This window comes from Notolabrus celidotus, chromosome 17, assembly GCF_009762535.1.
Source record: "Notolabrus celidotus isolate fNotCel1 chromosome 17, fNotCel1.pri, whole genome shotgun sequence".
Lineage (NCBI taxonomy): Eukaryota > Metazoa > Chordata > Actinopteri > Labriformes > Labridae > Notolabrus > Notolabrus celidotus.
In genome coordinates this window covers 14,203,663-14,225,693 of record NC_048288.1, presented here as the reverse complement: position 1 = coordinate 14,225,693, position 22,031 = coordinate 14,203,663, and the positions used below count along the sequence as shown (strand labels likewise).

At 39.9% G+C, this 22,031-nt stretch overlaps 1 protein-coding gene across 4 annotated transcripts in view; it reads left to right on the top strand.

Annotated features, from left to right (window-relative positions):
• The window catches only part of arhgef4 (Rho guanine nucleotide exchange factor (GEF) 4), a 113,450-nt gene that overhangs the window by 75,166 nt on the left and 16,253 nt on the right, over nucleotides 1–22,031 (top strand). For all 4 annotated transcript variants that reach the window (XM_034706438.1, XM_034706437.1, XM_034706436.1 and 1 more), the window contains one exon: nucleotides 17,146–17,297. In XM_034706438.1, the coding sequence (XP_034562329.1) occupies nucleotides 17,146–17,297 (152 nt within the window). The remainder of the gene's footprint in view (nucleotides 1–17,145; nucleotides 17,298–22,031) is intronic.

Here is a 22,031-nt window from a genome sequence, read left to right as displayed (position 1 = left end):
GTCATTATTTCCATGTATCAATCACACAACATAATGAGGTACATTAGAAAATATGAAGTTGAAGGTAGCAATTTGTTATCTATGCTATGTTCATGGTTCAAGGTAAACTGTATTATTTCTGAGAGGCAGTTTGTTTATAGCAAGCAGTTAATACAAAATAATGTAGAGTTTCATGATTTATTTTATGATACCTGTTTTATGTTCAAGCAGCAGTTAAGAAGTTTTAATAATGTTGTTTGATTTAATACAGCATGCAATTAAAAAGCCACTCCTCTGTTGTGTTAACTCCTGGAAACACAAATTTGTTCAAATTTTCTTCATTTCATTTTTACAAACTAGAACCTATTGTTAGATAAAAACAACCAGGACATTTATTAGATAACTTTTACACTAACTCTTATGAGGTCTCATTACAAAAGCGTGCAGCCCCCCCTCCCCCCACACACACTAGCACACACACTAGCACACACACATACACTCTCGATCAAGTCATTACTGGACCAGTAGAGAGGGTTAAGCTGATCGTAGATGAAATCCACTCTGCTCAGATAACCCATCTAGTGTCGTCACAGGGTCCAAAACTCCAACCTGCCACGTGCTCAGCTCATCCAATTTATTGTCCACTCAAATCATAAGAGCATATATAATCCTCACATTATTCAGACGACTCAAAGCAGTTTGACTTCTATGCCTCAAACACAACCTATTGTCTGTTCGCCACTCTGTCCCATAAACATACTCTACATCAGCTGTTTTAGAGCCCACATAGGACCCCCCCTACAAAACGTTAAAGGATCATTCTAGTTTGTTAACACTGATTTTTAATGTGTCAATATTTTTTATTGTAAGCACATTTTATGATCCAAAGGAACTACTGAGATCTAAAAATAGGAGATCAATACATGTCTGACAGAAAACAAAAGGAAGCAAATCTTTTTTTTTTTCAATTTACCAACCATAACAACAGGTTCTGTCTTCAAATGAAACACTTGCTGAAAATAATGACTCCATTGAGTTTGAGTTTCTAAACTGGGCCATGTCTAACAGATAATGTGTAACGCTTATCAAGTCTCCTGCTCGCCAAAACCACTCCTTTCCAGAGTACTTTATGTTCTCCAGCATTCAATGCTTAAAGCAGGGCCTGCATGTTGACAAATTCTTTTGGTTTAACGGTTTTCTGTAGCACCACACTGTTATCATCTGAAACTGGGTTGGATGATTTGGGGCCCTGGGGGAAGGTGACAGTGACAGGGTCGCTTCAGGCCTCTGTTTCCCAGCCGTCCTATTCCCCATGTGAGTTTTTTTCAAGGCTGATCTGGTTGGGGTTTTTTAAACTTGTTCCCCTGTGACTATTTATGAATCCCTATAACAGCTGGAACTACTTCCACTCTGCCAGAACAAAGTTGTGTGTGTAAACATAAATGTATGAAGGGGACAAGATATATGAGAGTTTTAGAATTTCCTTTCTCAGAACCTTAAAACTCAAAAATGTTCAACAGAATCAATTGTTTTGATTTTAGCTTAGTCAATCGGTTTATTGATTTGCACTCAAAACAGAGGCCTGTTTTCTATGAAAACGTAACGTCATTGACTGTGACTTCAAGTGGATTCAAATTGGTCTCCCTCTTCATCATTCCTTGAATAATGTCATGCTCAACAAAGTTTTGCACTGATGCAATGTTTCTCAGCATCGGCCCAAGTCTTTGGTGTTGTTTTGGTGTGTTTAGTTTATATATTTGCTCCTCACTTCTTGGATCTTGATTAAGTGAAGAATAACATGAAGGTGAGAGTGAGGATTTAGGAAATTAAATAATTCAAGAGAGTGATTGCTCAAGCAGTGACATAAAAATGAGTGTTTTGCTCACTAGTGTTCTTTCAGTTTTGTTTTCAAAAGAAAACAGTGAACTTTTGTTGCGTTTTGGCTCTCATTTACATGGAGACAGCGTTTTGGGTGACCGAAAACACAAACTTTTACAAACCTGTTCCAGAGGGGGATTCTCCTGACACCCTGTTAAAGGGAAATATGCAGATTCTTTAATTAAATAAAAAACAATGTAATATATCTCAAATCAATTGCCAATGCTCTATTTGGGTCATTTTTTTCTGGTCTCAAACGAAGATCTTGAGGTATCAGCTGAAAGCACAGACCTCCATCTCAACCAAAAGCGTTACAGATAATAGTAGTTTTGGTGGTGATCGGGCTGTTTCTAAAATGTTCTCTAATGTGAGTAAAAGGAGAGCTAAAAGAGTACTGTGGAAGTGAATGCATGAGTCAGGGAGGAGGGATAACAGCTCTCACAGAAAAGGAAAAAAAGGGATTGAATCAGGGTCAGTGGGATGGGGGGCATTTAATGAGGGAAGAAGCAAACATTTGTGTTGGTGTAGTGAGCTTTTCCATTCGTATGTGGTAAATCCAGAACAACCAGGCATTACATAAGGCGGTCCCTCTTACTGCTGAAGCAGCTGTCAGTTTTTGCAGGTAGTTAACAGTGTCCTGCAGTAGCTTTGAGGGCACATATTGACGAGGCTTGCGAGAACTGTTATATCACTTAGTTTTGAGTCACTGATTGCATACTCATTACTCACATCCTTCACATCTATTTCAGTAAACTGTTGTGTGGACCTGGCATTGTTTGTGATCTCTGTTTAAAGTTAAGTTTGTGGGCTAAAAGCCCGTTCAGAAGGAAGCTATCATATGGCAAAAACACAGATACAAATGCTGTGTTGCTTGCTAACATCATCCTGTAATCCTCAGAAAATAAGGTCATCACTGAGTCTCCAGAGAATCCCCATATATTCTTAATCATCTTGAATCATCAGCACTTACATGGTGTGTTTGCTGTATCATTGTCCTTTGGGACTCATCTCTCTTAGACATGCTGAGTGGTTTTCTACCTTTCTTTCCATTCAATGATTGGCCTTTGCAGCTTTGGTGGTCCCTTGGTTCTGTGGAGCAGCCATGGGGAATGAGAAGTTTGTTGTGGCCTCGTTTTCAGAGCAAAACCACCAAGAGAATAGTTTGTGTACAGCTTGGAATAAAACCAGACCACAGGGAGTGCCTCACATGGTGTATTGGTTTTTGGGGTCACAGAGAACAGGTCAAAACTTATAAATGGATAACATTTTCAGATACAGTAGGTCAATTTTTTCATGTCACCAACAGGACGCTTTAGGAACCTATTCTCTGGCCCATTATCACACTATGTGCTTCGTATTAGGAAGTATAATGTTTTGTTATACCTCTATGCTGATAACACACAGCTGTACCTCACTGGAAAATCAGAAGCTTTTCTAGTCTCTTGACCACTTTCTTGGCTATCCCATGGGAAGTTACATTCAAGGAAGCCTTTATAATCCGTCCACTGCGTTAATTACAGGCTTTCAGGGTGGGAAGCTACATGAACAACACTGGCTGAGTAGAAGAGATCAACTTAAAGGTGACTTCTGTTGTTCTAGCTATTACAGCATCATTTCTACAAAGACTGTAGAATAACAAAATTTCAGTTCCAAAAGGGCAATGGATGAAGAACAGAACTTATCTAGACGTATCCCTTTTTGCATTTTAAATTAGATCACCTGAGTTCCATTATACAAGGGTTGAGGCATTATTAAACCAACCAAGGATTACAGATGTGTGTTAAGTAGGTGTTGATTTTTAACTCTGTGCATGACTTGAATCATATTGAAGTCTGCAAGGTGCCTTCATTTCAGTGTTTTCAGTTTGGTGAAGAGTTAGTTTGTAGGTTTAGCTTGTGACTCTTTTCAAAAGGATACACTTTGGGTCTGTAGTAGATTGATATGTGTTTCCCAACACTTCCATACAGTAGTTCATGTATGGGAGTTTGAAGGAAAAGTGTTTCATGATTGGTGACTCATTCACTTGCATGGGTATCAAACTTGTCATGTCTCTACAAAGCATTAGTACAGACTGATGATGTCTGCAGAGTTAAAAGCAAGAAAGACAGAAACAGAAAGAAAAATGTGAGTATCTTTGTTTATTTAGATTCACAGATGAATGAATGGCACATTTTAAAAGTCTGTGTAAACACATTCAATGGAAAGGATTGACATCTGACTTCAGAATTTTTTTTTATGTATGTGCTATTACAAAGTCTGGTAGTGCTGCATTGTTTCCTCTACTGATTTCCCATCAACTCCATTCACCATTTAACTTTGAGACCTCATAATGCAGATTTTTCTCCAGTTGCACTTTCATACCTGTCATCACTGCAGTGTATTTTCTTCTTCTCACACCTCCGTCTGTCTTCCACCCTGAGCCATCAGGTCTGGCTGGCTGAATTCCTCCAAACCCCGTTTATAAAAAGTCTACTTTGAATTTCAATGAGCACCACTGGGATACACTCAGTCCAGCTTCAGTTCTGCACCATATGGTTACAGAGCTGCAGCTATAAAAATGGAACCACTTATTTCTCTTATGCCTACAAACTGATACAGAGAAAGTTATGTATGAGTGTGTGTGTTGCTGTGTGTGTCTCATTTTAGTTTAACATTGAGTACACACATCAACAATGAAGCGCACAAGGGTGTCAGTGTTTGTGCATGGGGCCTCATGACCAGTCTGTTTGGTGCAGATCAATACACTCAGAGAAAACGGTGCCTGTGCTGATGATCCACATTGATTGTGCACTTTAATATCCAGGACTTGTTTAATGAGTTCAGCCGCTATACAGACAACCTAATAACTGTCCTCCAGACAGTCAGACGTTATCTCAAACACAACAAAGGCAACGCTTCAGTACTTAAATTAAGTGTCAACTCACATAGCTGAAACTGTTATAAGACATTCACATGTTGACTATCTATTTCTCACAACTGTTTATCTATTTTAGGGCCTTTTAAGAACATATATGAAGAGTTCATTTGCAAAAACAGATAACCGTTTTTATACATTTTCAAAAAACATATTTCTTTTTTATATAGATTCCTAATAAAGTTACATTTTCATGATATCTCTGATTAGCAAAGTCATTTTGACTTAGTCAAAGCCACACAACCTCAGTTGATTGATCATACCAAAAGCTAGTATTAGAAAAAATATGTTTTTTTAAACATTTTTTTAATATTTAAAAAGTGAGTGAACTGTTTTTGCAAATGAACTCTTCATATACTTCAACATTTAATACAAAAAAATAGCTATTAGTTCTATTTTGTGCTTTAGTAAACCCTCTGGAGGTGAAATATTAATCAAATTTTGCAAAAAAAAAAAAAATCAGCAGAGCTGTTTTTTCACTTTAAAGTGCTATCTTACTAATATTAAAATCTTTGCATCTAAACTAAGACTTAATACATCAATACATTGCTACCTGATGCAGTGCATCTATGGGAAATGTTGGGCTCAGATAGAACTCTTTTTCTCTGCTTCATCATTGGTCAGTGGCTCAGAGGAAGTACAAGTGAAACATGGCACAGCTAATGCCAATCAGGAGAAATAATTACATTTTGGAATGGTATATATGCTGTCCAACCTGTTCACCAGTTTCCTGAAGCCGCCATCAGAATCAGAATCAGAACCAGAAATACTTTATTTATCCCAGGGAGGGAATAAAGCTGGGAGAGCTCTTATAAACAGTATAAGAAAGTCAAAATATTAATAGAAGAAGGAATAAAATAAGATATAAATAAAATAAAATGAAATGAAATGAAATAAAATAAAATAAAATAAGATAAGATATATACAGAAGCACAGAACAGTAGATATAATTACTTTACCAATAAAGTACATTACCCACAGTATATGGACTGGTTAAAAGGGTATGTCTTCAGTTTACTTTTAGAAATATCCACACCACTGATCTTTGCTATTGTGGTTACAACTGTAATTGAGGTGTTGGCTTGAGTGAGGGGGTTGGCTACATTGTGGTATCATTGAAGCAGAGAGAAGCAAGAATACAAGATAGTTTCCCAAACTGCTGGTGAAAGTTTTGCTTGTTTCTAGTGTTAGGAAAGTATAATTAAATAGGCTTGAAAGAATTCTGCTGTACTGTTAAGTGTCTCTCCAATGTCACCGTGAAGGATCCAGTGGGGGTTGTTTTTCTGTACTCTCTGTGTGGCTGGTATATTATTTCAATCCTCTTTCCGGGCACAGGTGTTCATCTGGTTCTCAGTAAGAACATTACATCATCACATTTTCACACATAAGTAAAAATGTGTCTTAACTTCTACCACTTTGTTTTTCCCTGCCACTTTCTCCCACGTGTGCCAGGGTGTGCCAGCACACACAATGAAGAGCAGGATGAAGAAAAAATGTACTTTGAAATTAAATATCATTCACAGTGGCACAGGAGGAGAGAGCTGAACTCCTGCTCAGAGAAACTTCATACCCATCTTTAGAAAGAAACTCTGATCAATCAAAGAAACCTCTTCCCCTTATTCTTGGAAGAGCAAATCAATCTAGAGTCCAGGGAAATTATCATGTATTTAGGTTTTTAGGTGTGAGCGTACTTGCAGACTGTCCACTGAGCTTGTCTCTCTTTCTGCATCTCCCTTTATCCTACCTCCGGATAGGAGGTAGGTTTCTGCCTGTTAAAAACAAAGTTTTCCCTGCCATCGATACTTGCCAAATGAAGCTAAGTATTTGCTCATAATGGATTTATGCTAGGGCTTTGTAGGTGCAGATCTAGAAAAATACTCATGGGTTGGCAAAAGATTGTGAAATATATGGTGGCAGTAATATAAGTAGACATTTTGAGGAGCTATGCACGTTTCGACAGCAGGAACCAGGGTCTAAATTTAGTTCTGGGGTAGTTAATCTCCCCCCTGAAAAGTCCCTGCTTTGGTGGTAGTTTCCAAATGTCCAGGCACTTGGGGGGCAAGGCCTGCAACGCTGAACGTTTCTGATTAGAAGAGTGACCACAGTGTTTTTATTTCACCCGCTGTCCACAATAACATCACACACAACTGTGATTCACTTAGGTTTAATAGCTCTTTCACTGATGTCCTCTATAAGCTCACCGCGATTGCTTCTCCGTCAGCTCCAGGTTTTACAGTTTTAAGAGTGCCCCTGTAAACTGGAGACCTTCAGCTGAACCTGTCAGTGTTTGTGGAGTCTACAACAGCTGTTGAAACACAGATGGAGTCCTCTGGAATGCATCCTAGTTTAGTTTTTTATTAAAATGTCAGAATATTCTCATTAGATGAGTGTTTAATGATAATCTAAAGATGTTTGTAAGGGATGCATGTGATGCAACCATAGCTACTAAACATCTGTTTCAGTTAACAAAGCATTACTCAGTACAGAGGAGTAGTAAAATAACTCAAAGTCACCACATATATATTGTTGATTAAAGTTGGATAATTAGTGATTGCAATATTAAAACCATTTTTTTATGATAGTTAATGCATTGTACTGTCTGGATTGTTAACTTCATTACCTGCTGCTGCTATCTCTCTCTTTCTCTCCTCTCTTCCTCCATCGCTTGCTCGTGTTTTTTTCTCCTCTCTCTTTCTCGTCATCATCAGCGGTTGTTTGTCTAAATAGATGCATATAACAGGCTATCTCACAATATTGGTACACTTATTGAACAAGAGCACAAATGGGTGGCAGCTGGGGTGACACTTTCAAGGGTGACATTTGCTACCCTTTGTCTCAACATATATGTTTTCATTTGTGCTTATGTATAACAATGAAATGGGCATGCACAGTGCAAATTAGTAATTCATGGGAAGTTACTTACTCAGTTATTTACACATTCTATCTGGCATCTTGAAAAAAAACTGAGTGGCAGTAATATTACCAGGCAAACAGCTTGCTTGACGAATAGATGGCAAAGCAACTCAACTTGAGTTGCAACAAATCACAGGACAACCCTGTTGAATCTTATAGGAATTGAATATTAAATCACTATACAGCTGGCAAGTGATGAAAATATTCACATTGAACAGGATTTTCTGGTCAATGGGCTGCACAGTGGTGCAGTGGGTAGCGTGGTTGCCTCACAGCTAGAAGGTTTGAATCCCTGGCTTGGCAGGTGCCTTTCTGTGTGGAGTTTCCATGTTCTCCCTGTGCATGCGTGGGTTCTATCCGGGTACTCCGGCTTCCTCCCACAGTCCAAAAACATGCTCACCAGGTTGATTGATCACTCTAAATTGCCCGTAGGTGTGAGTGTGAGTGTGTGCGTGAATGGTTGTCTTTCTCTCTGTTTGCCCTTTGATGGGTTGGCAACCTGTCCAGGGTGTACCCTGCCTCTCTGCCAGCTGGGATAGGCTCCAGCTCCCCGTGACCCCTAAAGGGATAAGCGGTCAAGATAATGGATGGATGGATGGATGGATGACTTTGCAGATATTGGAAGAGTCAGAGAACTTGTTGGCATAGCAAGTTGACATTAAGATAAACACTACTTTGAACTTCCTCTTTGGGGATTTTTATTGAGGTCATTGTTGTTGGTGGTCAACATTGTCGAGGACGTGACCTTCGTACTAAAATAAACCTAGTTACATTTTTTATGAATAAATAATGAGGATTCAGTGTTAACATTTAGCGTGATCACTTATTCATGACCAGATGATCCATACAGACTGAGAACTACAAAATGAGCTGTGTGAGTTAAGATAACGTTTGAGTTACAAAACACAAAGTGAACTATAGGCTTAAGACAGTTAGTTAATCAATGAGTGCATCAGTAAGAGGATTCTGTGAGGCCTGGGATTTTTTGACTACCCTACTGTTGCCACTTAGTCCAACATGTAGTGAAATATAAAATACTATTTAGGTTGGATGATCCTTACTTAGAGTGTTCTACATGTCTGTGAACCTGAAGTTGAAATCGCTGCGTGGAGATGATGCTGTAAACTAAGTGAGTGATGTGTGGGATTCCTTTTAGATCAGGACCATTCTTATTTTTCTACAATTGTATACACTAACTTTGATGTTCCATGTAGACAGTAATTTTGCAGCGTCATGCTTACATTCATGCTGTCTTTTTTTTTATCTATGGTGAGACCTAAAAAATAAGTGTGAACTGGAATGAACAGTGAAGGTGTAAAATCACTATCACCGCTCCCTCTGTCTCTTATTCTCCTCTATCCCTCTTTCCAGACCCAACTCGGTCGAGGCATGATGGCTGTCTAACATGAGTCTGGTTCTGCCTGAGGTTTCTGCCTGTTAAAAGGAAGTTTTTCCTCGCCACTGTAACTAGCTAAATACTGTGATGTGCAATGCTCATGGTGGATTAAGGTGGGGTAAGACTGAGCGTTACCCTGTTTTGAAGTTGGGTCTCTGTTCATAATTTGATATAGAGTGGTCTAGACCTCCTATGTTATCTCAAGACGCTGGTACAAACAGTTTGTAGAAGCGTCTTGAGATAACGTTTGTTGTGATTTGGCGCTATACAAATAAAGATTGATTGAATGATTGATTGATTGAAAATAGGAAGACTTCAAATTACTTGCATCAAATCTGAGTGTCAAAAACTGGCAAAAAAAAACAAACCAGGCTCATGAAGAGGTTTCAGCATTTCTTTCAATGTTTGTTTTAGTAAATGCAGATGATAGGTTGATTCCTGTTATTCTTCATTTTTGATCTTTTAAAGTTTAAACAGAGGGATCCTACATGTTCCAAAGGGAGTTTATAAGAACTTGATGAGTGTAATTTTTATCGCTTGATACAGGGAAGCTAGTTTTTTTTCCTTCTGCTTTCAGTCTTGGTATTTAATTAGGTGTACCACTCATGATTCCATCAGCTTAACACATGAATAAAACACTGATTTGTCATCTCTGCCTCCTCAGAGGCTCCATTTCCCACAAATGTAGCCAGTTTAATCACATTAGTTCCTCTAAAGACGTTCATCTTTAAAAACAGCTCACAAGGGTGTAGTCACAGTATTTCTTGGAAACCCTTACTCAAACAGGAGGAAGTGGGCCTTGCTCTACAGTTGATGTGAATCAAAGTTGGTTCCTTGCTATGAATACTTCTCCTACAAGGCCTCATTCCATTTCACTAGCCTGCTTCACTGCAACAGTCCCTCTAGCCTCCACTCCTTTGATGCCCACCTGCTCTCTACATCACTTAGGACCGAGCACTGAACCTGGGGCGCTAGAGGCTTCGTGATAGCTGCTCCCTTTAGTCTAACACGAAGCCTTTTGGTCCCTCCGTCTAGCCCCCTCCCTTCCACCCCTCTCCCTTGTCCTGGTTAGCAGGCTAAGTGATTGTCAGTGTGAGGCTGGCCGGTCACACGTGGGTAGTAGACACGTGCCCCTCTGCAGCCAGCAGCACACACATCTAATGAAAATGCAACCATTACGCCTGAATTCCTCAACCAACCACAAAATCAGACACTCGTGTGAGTGAGTATTGAATGTTCTCTCAGCAGACAATCCTGCTCCACTAATATGACTAACCCACATCCAGAGGCTCACAACGATTAAATGCTGCAGCTCACACACTAACATGCTTTGCCTTTGCTCCAGCCTCCGAGGGTTACACACAGATTCACAAAAACCCATTAAAATCATTGTTTTGTTCTGTGATCCTATTAGCTTCTCAGTCATGCCACACACACGCTACCACTCACACAGCCATTTCTCAAGGACAAGCTGGCCAGCCGAGCGAGAGGCAAACTGTAAACAATGCAATTTAGTTCTCTCTCCTCACCGTGAGTGACACAGTGGCCTGTGTGAACCTGCTGCTATTTGGTGACACTGATTGTTTCTGTTCTCTGTGGATGATAAGGGACCAGAGAAAACACCTTTTCCTGCCACTGTTACATCCAACAGTGTGTTATCACTGTCCTCTCTCTTTTGAATGTGAAATATACTTGTGGGCACAAACACACACACACACACACACACACACACACACACACACACACACACACACACACACACACACACACACACACACACACACACACACACACAGAGATAGAGACAACAAACTTCATTGTCTGAGTCAGGAAAAGTGAACAGTTGAACCAGACCTTTGCAATGAACTGTGGGTAAATTTATGTTGTTTGAATTTTGGATTCAGCAATGATCTGATTTAAGAATGGTAACTGCTCAGTGAGCAGTGTGATCACCTTCCATTACTCTGATGGTTGAGCAGCGTTACAGAGTGAGGAACAAAAGAGTGCTTGTACTTAGTTAGTCTAGCAAAAGAAATGGGTTCCCATGTACCCACAAATCTTATTTTTAGCAACCAAATGGTGTCCAATTAGGAAATTTCATGTTGCCGAGATGGTCCAGGCGGTTCATTTAGTGACCATCTGAGCTAATGTCCAGTAACACAGCAACTTCTGATCCAGACTACATACAAAGAAAAAAACAACTTAACGCTAATCCTAACCTTTTGTGCTGTCTGCTCCACTACAGTCCCTTTTAGAGGGAAAAAAAACACTCTTCATGTAAGACAGGGGAGGAGATTTGTCAACCAGTCTGAGGGTAAACTTAGGCTCTGTTCACACTGCAGGCAAAAGTGGCCCAAATCTGATTTTTTGGGGTCAAGTGAACAGGTCACATTTTTTAGATTTTTTCAAATCAGATTTAGACCACTTCTATATGTGGTCCTGAATCAGATGCAGATCAGATTTTTTTCAATGTGACCTCAGTGTGAACGGCCAAGGCGGATTTGATGCGCATTTGATACTTTCACGTCACTTTATAGTGACACACAATTCTGCATGGTGGTAGCCTTGCAAAAATGGAGGATAGCAACGATGGAGCAAGTCAATGGAGGGACAGCGAGGTCTTGGACCTTGGCTCTCTTTTTCTTTATACTTGACCTCCTCTGCACCTGGTCATTCATTCTCCGGCTCCCACTGCACAAAAACTTTGGGACAAAGGTGAAAATGCTGACTTCCTCCATGTTTTCGTTCGTGAAACAGCTGCATGTGACGTCATTGTTACTGTTCTTTTGCGCATGTGGGGCAGTTCGGAGCTACAAACAGTTCACACTTGAATCGGATACAGGTCACATTATAGATGGTAATGTGAACAGGCAAACAAAAAATCAGATCTGAGCAGAAAATCTGAATTGAGCAATAAGCCTTGCAGTGTGAATGTAGCCTTTGTAAGAGTAAGGAAAGCATTTGACCACCCGTCCGACTCAAAGCAGATCCCCAGAAGCTGTAGAGTCATAGCTTTCTGCGGGACTGAATGGTCTTTGAACCAAACTGAGCCTCAGTATTACAGGGTGTTTTTAATGGCAGAGCAGAATTAGAGCGTGAATATTCCTTTGCTGGCACTAAATGACTTAGGTCTCTTAAAAAAAAAAAAACGCTGATGTGCCTGTTTGCTGAAGTCCACAGGATCAGACCACGTACACCAAGATTATCTTAATGATGCTTAATGGCGTCGTTTTTTATCATCAGTGTCTTTGTCCTCAATTTTGAGACTATTGTCTGTTTTGACTTTGAGGGTTATGATTAAACCAGTGATCTGCTGTCTGAGAAATGTATACTCTTTATAAACATGTAACATATGAATGTATGTGTGTGTGTGTAAATCATTTTTCAAAATCAAAATTCACATATTTAATTGTTGTGGTAATGTGCTGTCAAGCTGCCTCATCATCATAGTGTGCTATAGAGGGAATTACAGTGGCTGGAATGCAAACTTTGTCCAGAAATACTACGTGTAATCCTGCAGTGTTGCAGAGCAGATGAGAACAATTTTTTGTGTTGTTTGTAATTTTCTCAATCTGCAAACTGGAACACAAGTGTGTAACACTTTGCAGGAATTGAGCCAAAGTGATCTGTTTCTCAAACAATCCTGCTCAGCATGTTTGCTGACACACAAAACAGATTTGGACTTCCTCAGAGAGAAAACACGGAAATCATTTTTTTAATGTAGGCACTCTCACTTACTTGCAGCCCTTCCAGTCAGGAACTGTCGCAATATGTTGGTGGTGTTTGATTGGATTAGGATCTATTTACTGCCATTTAAATCATAGTTATTCTAATCAAACCAGTCTGTGATTCATTAACGATAAACGGGATCAGATCAGCTATGATCTGACATCACGGAGGCATATGTTAGTGATATGTCCCCAACTCAGCATACAGGAGGCTGTGCTTTTAGCGATACAGTAAAACATCCTTGGTCAAATCAAGAGTGTATTAAAACAGTTTTGTTTTCTTTTGTTTAATGTGCAGCGAGGTAGAGGTTTTTTTCTGTCAGTAATGATAACAAGCCACTGGGGTCTGGATCCACTGGGATGTCAGCATAAGTATTTACAGAAATCATAGGATGTCTCTGGAGGAAATATGATTTGTACTTGTGTATAAGATGAAATTCAGGTATGGATGGGGAAGCTTCAGCATTGCTATTGTTGTTTGGGAGTCTCCATTCACTAGTGTACAGTCCGTGTCTTGTTTGACAATTCATATTATGTCACACTCCTTTCACCCCTCCATGTAACTGCAAGCCATACTGCAGGATCTCTCTGCACAAAAATAAAGGCCAGTCAATACTTGGAGCTCCTCCATCTCTCTACAGCATCACACACCACCAGTCAGAGTGTCCTACACTGCCCCCATAAGGAAGGCATCCACAACTTCCACATTCCTGATGATGGCAGTGATGGCGATGTGAAAATGAAAGGTGTGAGAGGATGTGTGGAGTGCTGCTGTGCTTCAATATTATGCTACCAGGTGTTGACTGTGAGGACCTTGTATTGTCCCCACAGTGTGATTGAAAAAGCAATGCCCTCAAAATGCCTCTTTTGTTTATTTCTTGTTTCCAAGTGAATCTTTCCACCCAGGGGACACCATGTGCTTTTTCATTTTAACAGTCTCTGGCTCAATGGTTGCTAGGGATTCGTCTTGCGTGGAAACAGCTGTCAGCTCAGCAGCAGAGGGTGACGCCTTCGATGAGGTGTGGCAGCAAGTTTATTTTTAGCTCATCATCCAGGTAGCCACAAAGTGTGAGTTCAGTCACTTCAGAAGTGTCTTGATTGATTGGGAGTAATACACAGTGGGTTTTGAGAACGCTTGTGAGGCTGTTGATGAGGGATTTTTTTGATGCAGATGTTTAATTTAGAACAAACCCTGATTGAGGGTCCAGTTATTAAACAGTATAAATCATATCAGATGTAAACAACCCTCTATCACCATCAGAGTGACACAAGCAGGCCATTTGCAGCATCTAACATTGATGATTGGTGTCTTTTTATGCACTGCTGTAAATAATGTTGTGCTTATTTAGGTTGGAAGGTAGCCACGGGAACAATCTCCATGGTTACAACTCAGGAGCATTCACATCAGTCACTGACAGGAAGTGGTAGACCCATGGGTGCGCTAAGACTTCTGACAACAGTTCAACAAATGCTCTAGGACAGTAAATGTTTCTAATCCCTGAGAGGATGTTTCAGACTTTCAGAGGCTCAAACTGAGTCTAAATATAACACCGGTGTTTACTAATGAAGACATCTGGATCACTGTAGGACTGTAATAGCTGACAGAGCAGGCTGACAAAACTAGCTTGTTAATATTTGACTGCAAGTAGAAATGCATGTTATGGATGTTTTGAGCTGAAACTGATAAATGAGTTTTACCAACCTGATAGTGGGGGAGGTGTAGTAATCAGAAATGCACATATATATATAAATGTTCTCTACTTACCAAGTCTAACCAAGATCTCTATAGATATTAGGCATTGCATCCTAGTTGGGGGTGGGGCATCCACATGGAGGAAAAAAAAGTGTCCTCCTCAGCCTTTCATACTGTGAACGCACTGATTTTAAACTCTGATTCTAATGTGAAGAATCTGTCATGTCCTAAATTGAGTCATTACTGTCAATAAAAAAATAGAACAAGACATTCATAAACCAAACAGAACAGAATCGGCTCGTTGATCATATGTTATAAAAGACTGGAGGATTGATCTCTCTTAAAGAACCTACTGACAACATTGTATTATCACCTTGTAAGAGATTTCACATTTGCTATAGATATGATAAAATAAACTTAAAGCTAGGGTTGGTAGTCACTGAAACCTAGCATGAATTTGAATGTAGCATTTCCTCAGGACTCCGTCTAACCCCTCCCCCCTCCCCTCGGAGCTCCTCCAAAACGACGCCCCCGCTCACATGCACTAGCGCCGCTGATTCGCGACCATATGATCGTGACTGATTCAAAACCGGTCCTCAGCACATCGTTTGTGTTTTGCACTACATCAACTCATGTCTCACTCAGCGGTAAGAAAACACCAAAACATTATCATAGTGAAAGTAAAAAACACAAACAAACATGGCTGCTGTTAGTGCTCACAACTGTCATGGTAGCATTATCCAGTTGTACGAGTGACACGATATCAGGAGAAAAGCTATAATACATATAATACATATACAATTTCTGTAGGACTTACTAAATGTCATTAATTATTTTGCTTGTCAGAGCCACCTTGGTGAGAGCTTTTAAGACTCTGATCCAGACTACAGTCCTGAGCAAAGTACCTCATCGGGTCAGAGGTCGAGCGAGAGGGGCAGTAAATAAAGGCAGGGGACACAGGCAGGGGACGTGGAATGCACGCCAGGGAAATGTACATGCAGAAGGCGGGCAGAACGCCGGTATTTTATTGGTTTCCGTCTAATGACGGTGCCTGGTTGTTTTTTTCCCAGGTTTACTCCGGCTGTAGATAGCGGCTTTTTTTCGCTCTTTATTAAGAACATATTATGTATTGATTGCCATCGTAACATAAAGATAATTTTAACCAGTATAACATAAAGTGTAACTAAATCTGACTACCAACCCCAGCTTTAATTGAATAGCATGTTATAATGAATACCAAGCACGATTATCGACGATGTGCTACATCATGCAGGGATTTACACACAAAGCTGCCTCAAAAAGCTTACTATGTTTTTACTTGCCTTCTTACTATTAATCCAACATTCATGGTACCCCTGAAAAAATCATACACTGTTGGATTTGGTGAATATAACTTAATAGTTACTTAAGTGTTGACTACTGACATGTTTGGATTTTGGATCCCACAGGCCACCGAGGTCAACATCGTGCATTGGCTTGCAGCCACAGTGTTCTGTTGTTTGGCTCTGGGCTTTGGTTGGGTAAATGATAGTTTATATTCAGATGTATTTGTTTATTTATCATGCAGAAGGGCAAGTAGCAGCTCCTTTGCATTGTGGATTGTAGTTTGTTTTCACAGGATGTGATGTTCTCTGGGATGCCAACTGTATCCACCGTTACACTCAAAAAACATACAAAAGTTCTGTCTCTTGAGCCGTCATTTTCACATACTTTAACTAAGTAAAAATTGCAGAGTACTTCTGTTACTAATGTACTTAAAAAACATTCATATACCATTTTGTCTCAGACTTTGGATTAAACGCTTTGACAATCTGTCAATGCAGACATATCAACAAATAAAGCTCAAGTAGTTTTATAAAGGAGAGTGCATCCCTTCAGGCAACATGAAAGCCATGTTTATGTCCCCATCCACCCACTGGGCTGTCAAACTAAGCGTACCCACTGCACTCATGTCAGAAGTCCATCTGTTTGTTGTATAACGTATGTCGTTGTTGTTGTCAATCAGAAACTTGGCACTGGCACTCAATGCTAATACTTGCCACAGCAACTGCTGCTGCTCTGTGTTTCTTCAATTCATCTTCATGGCTATAACAACTTCTCAGGTGACTTATAGAATTCATAGCTTGAGGGCTTTATTCCTCCTTTCTGCATTCTTGTGCTACGTTTCTTTTATTGTAGTCGTGTTATCTCCTCTGAAACAGTAAAATACACAAACACCAGTGATTCAAAAGACAAAAACACCTTTTATGCCACATTGCCTCTTGCTGAGGCTGTGCTTGTTCTTTCCCTCAGCGCTTAATGGCGGATTGCATACCACCACCTACTGTGTCAGAATGTGAAGGCTCCTTCATATGTAAATGACATTAGTTATAACTGGTTATTTTTATCAGGTAAAATTGTTATATATTTTTCTTTGTGCAGCAGTGTTTATGCCGCATTACTGGGAAATAACAACAAACACAAGTTTTTCTTTTAATACCTGTTTTTGTGCACCTGTGTATATAACTGTATAACATCCAACCTTCAATATGTCAAGCATTTAGACTAAATCAAGCATCAACTGTTTTAAGCAGGATTTAAAAAACTGAATAAATTATTAGTGAATCAGTTTCTCACATTATGTTATGTTTGTCTCTCCTCTCAGCCGTGGTTGTTCCTGATGGAGCATCAGAGAAGGCGGGGCTTGGAGATGAAATGGGCAGTGAAGAAGACTTGCTGTATGAAGAGTTTCGCGGCTCTGGACATCGTTTTGGACATCCGGGAGGAGGAGGGGGAGAACAGCTGGCCATCAACGAGGTAGGCAGAACAAAAGTAACTGACTGAGAAAAGTGTGTTCACAGTGACGGTCTCCTCACAGATTTATAGTGAGGCAAAAGTTTGTGTGTGTGTTTCATAAAAGTACCACTGGTGAGCACAAAGGTACCATCTCAGAGGGTTCAAAATGTTGCTGATGTTTAGGTTTAGATTTTGAGTGAGATAGGTGCGAGTGTTTTTGTTCGTCAGGTTAAGATGTCTTTGGACAAGTTTGTATTTCCGCTGTGATGATGTTGAAAAATATATATCTTCCTGCTGCTTTTCCCTTCTCCTTTATCAAACCCCAATGTAAGGGATTGTCTGTCCAGTTAAACCAGCACTGTTATCTCTTAGACTTTGATAACTATAGATTCTCAGTTGCTGTTGGGTAAACTGAAATAGAAGCATCTGTTGTGTTATGATGATGCTACATTGAATAGAGCCTGGCCTCACAGCAGCAAAGGGCTGGAAATGGCTCTTATTGCCTTTTGGCTAAGAGGAGTGGCAAAAAACAAGCTCTGAGGTTGCTGGGTTATATAGTTGTCATGGATACCTGCTCTGGATTCTGCTGAGGCACAAGCTCAGTAAAATGTGATTTACTGAGTAGATACATGAACGTTAACAGCAGATCAGTTGAGCCTGATTGTTCAATGTGTTCCACTTTGAATTGTAGTTGATTTATAAGCATATTTTATTGTGGACATCATGTTACCCCCCTTATTCTAGTTTGTGGGTTTGGCCCCTTTCTTTTAACCCTCCTGTTACCCTCAGATCTACTAACGTCTTTTATCCTTGGGGTCAATTTGACCCCAGCAATTTAAACCTCCAGAAACTGATTGTTACCCAGGTTTATGTGTCAGCTACTTTATGTTTCTTTGTTGACTATCTAAATAGCCCTTTAAATAAAATATATTTTAAGCATTAAAATAATTTAAAACATTTAGAAGGACTTTATTTGTAAAACAGAACATCAAACTGCTGCGAGTTTGTCATGCTCTCGTTGGCTCTGACTTGTTTCTATGTTATCAAAACGTATGACACAGGACACATCATTGAATGTCTTTAGAGACATGTTGGCTGGAAATATTATATCTCAATCTAAAGGTTGGCGGTTCGATCCCAGCTCCTGCAGTCACATGCGGAAGTGTCCTTAGTTATTGTGACCTCAATATCATCCAAAACAACCAAAACAAATGTGTGTTAAATGTTGATATATCTTATGTTATATACAGCTAAAACAGCCTGGGGTCAAATTGACCTCAAGGATATTAGGAGGGTTAAAGTCTTCTCTCATTCATCCTCAAGTAACCACTATAACTAAAGTGTGTGACCCCAGTTTGGTAAAAGCAGTGACACCTGATCTGATCAACGTGTCTGATAGTTTTTTTCCTTCCAGCTGAGATCAGCTGATGAATAAAAAGTGGTCCAGTGACACAGACTGGTGATCTAGAGAAGCTACCACCCGAAAGTGGCAAAGAAAGACGTCTCCTGCTAGTTTCAGGACATGTTGTTCTTTATGTCAGTTCCTTTTTCTAGTTTTGGTTTGTGCTGTCTATGCTGGTTGACAATTACCCTTCAGTGGCATTGTGTGGCCCTCACTGATATACTGCATATACATTCATATTGTTCTTGTTGAACCCTCCGTACAGTGCCAAGTATCAGCCAGTGTTGATGCTTTATTGTAAAGCAGAAATCACACATGGGTTTCTATAATGCATTTTTCTATTTTTCAAACCCTTTTTAATTCTACAGTAATATGGTAGTTGTAATATCAATAACTTGAGGAGTCATCTTCTCCTTTCTCCCTCACTCACATAATTCACACTGCTGGACGGATTGATAGTGACCAATCATTACAGATATCCTGGCAACCCAACCGCACTGTGTCCCAGTTCTCTTCATTTCCTGAAATACCAGACAGACAGGACAGAGTCTGCACTTTGCTGCCATCTTGTGGGCGACTGATGCCTAATATTTACCAACATGACAAGACAGAATCAACAACAAGCTGCTATGTGGGATCTGCCAAACCATCTTTGCTGCACAGAGTGGTGTTCATTAGTCATCATTAGTCATTAGTTCTTTGTCACTGTTTGGATTGAACCGATGATTTGACTTTATAAACCTTGGTCCCAGAATATTCTGATTAGCATCTTTAACGATTTTACATTGACCAGTCATTGCTTTTTATTCTTGCCTTCATGTGAAAATGAATGAAAAGAGTATTTTGGACATAAGACATCTTCATGTTAAAGTCAGTTCTGTGGAAGTGTGGGGCCAGTAACAGTTACCCAGATAACTTACAACAAGCTAATGGGCTAAAACAAAGGTTAGATAATCATTAGCAATGCTACTGCTAATCTCTAAACTCTACAGGTGTGGTGATAGAGGGGGGGTGAAGGGAATATGAGAGGAAACACTTGTTGCTAAAAACAAAAGTGAAAGATTGAGAGGTTCACTAAAACATCAGCAAATTAAAGTCTGATAAATTAGATTTATTCTGAAAAAAAAACCTATGATGGTAATAATAATAATAATAACATCACACTATAAAGCAACAAAACAGACTTTTTAAAATAATTATGTAATTATGTTGCATTATGATTTACTCTCATCTTAGGTGCATGTGTAACAAAGTCTCCACTCACAGATAGATTGATAACTCATCTTAGGGGTTTTTATTAAATTAATACAAGCAAGGAAAAGAAGATAAGTCGAGCACTTAATCAATGCCACAAGAAGTCTATTAAATCACAATGTTTCAACCTGCTGGTCTTTGTACCCTCCACCTTCTTAAGGTTATCACCTGAAGAAGGCCACCAGTTTGAAACGTAATGATTGAATGCATATCTTGTGGCTCCGGTTCAGAGCTCGGGGTTATCCTCTTTTCTTGCTGCATGATGTTTTGTGTTTGCTCTGCACCTGTATGATGTGCATATAACCTACCTTCTAATTCATTTAGATAGAAATTACATTTCAACTTGGTAATATTCAATGTTAAAATTAGGTTCAGTTTAACTGAACACAGAGCTGGTTCAACAGGCTGCAGATCCCAATTATTAATGTTTCCCAGTATGTAGCCCTGTGTGCTAGCTACTGTAGGGACAAAGGCAAGTTTGACCATGGCTCTTGACAGAAGCAGGTGGGGTTTCAGTGCTGTTACTTTTTCACCAAAACTCTCCCCAACGATGTTACAGTGTACATCTACATCAAACAGCATTAAAGCTGCTGTTGGTAAACACAGCGTAAACATCTGTTCAGAGAGAGGGACGTCTAATGTCAACACTGCCCCTCCCAACCAGGTTTCCTCTTAGCCCCCCAACACAGATCGGCGTGTGTAGTCATGATAGTGCCGGACTCATAACCAATCGGAAGACGTAGTAGGGGCTACCCCTTAACAAATCAGGACAGAGGATTGGAGATGAGCTATGATTGGTCCGTCATAACGGGAACGAGGGGAATAATAACATTGCTTTATACAAAGGCATTGGAAAACGCAGAGATTTCACAATAGTCTCAAATTACTCCACTTACCGATGAGTACCGATGGGCGTTATGACCTTTTCTCCAAACCCAGCAGAAAAAAAGTAACGTTTGTTACACCACTCCTTCCAACAGCAGCTTTAACCCATATGTAACCATCTTCTTTAGGCAGTGTGGGTCACCAGTGACTACCATACCACACTGATAGACCCAAACAAGTGTTTTATGAAAGTTCTTCTAACCCTGTTCAACAAAAAATGTCATTTAAATACATCACTTCAACAATCAAAACAACCAGCGATTCGTTCTGTATTATAAAAATGAGCCATATTTGTATTGCTATATGCTTGTATTGAAACCACCCTATTAATGTGTTCTCCTCACAAATACTGTATTATCCAAAACACAGCACATCTGTAAGATAAATCGGCCACACTTTTGAAGCACTTCTTAATGTCACAGACAGAATTCATCACATTCACACACCATTGGTTATGTCAGGAACAATTTGTGGTTCAGTCTTGTACAAGGACACTGTAGGATAAGGATTGTACCAATTAGCAGACAACGTACTGCGTCTCAAGCCACAGCTGTCTGTCAGGTTTGAGGTGTCTTTGGTCAATGTTCAGTAGAAACTGGTGTGTCAATATGTGCTTTGAAATAGATATTTGATGCTGCAGTTGCTCCTTCTCTCTATTCCAGTTGCATGGAGTTCACTTTCTTACTCAACCTTTCCATTAAATCCCACCATGATTCCCTGTCACACATGAACTCTTGGCACATTCTCAACAATGTCTGGATAATAAGGCCAGAGCTGCCCTTCATACATGTCCCTCACAGCGGGATAGAGTTAGTGTCAGACGGGCTCTCACAACTCAGAGTACTTTGTTGAGTTTGGTTAGGGGGTTGTGCATGAGGAGAAAGAAGTGTTCTGCATTAATGGTTGTCTCTAGGTTGATATCAGTAGAACAATCGTGAAGATATTTAAGTGAGGTGAGCAATAAAGAGTATGAAGCAGAGACACTCAGCTCAGTGTGTATGATGTAATCAAAACTCTCTGGTGGTAAACTTTCCAGACCATGACCTGCTTCATTCACATTCATTTGAACCCAAATCCTCACAAGCTTTTTTCTAAGGGAGACATGAACAGATCCAGCCATTTGTCTTGGTAAAGGGTGCATGCGTGAACAATTTGGGGAATTTTCAGGCATGTGGTGCATGTGTGAAAGGAGCCAGTGAGCCCCACCCTGTTTG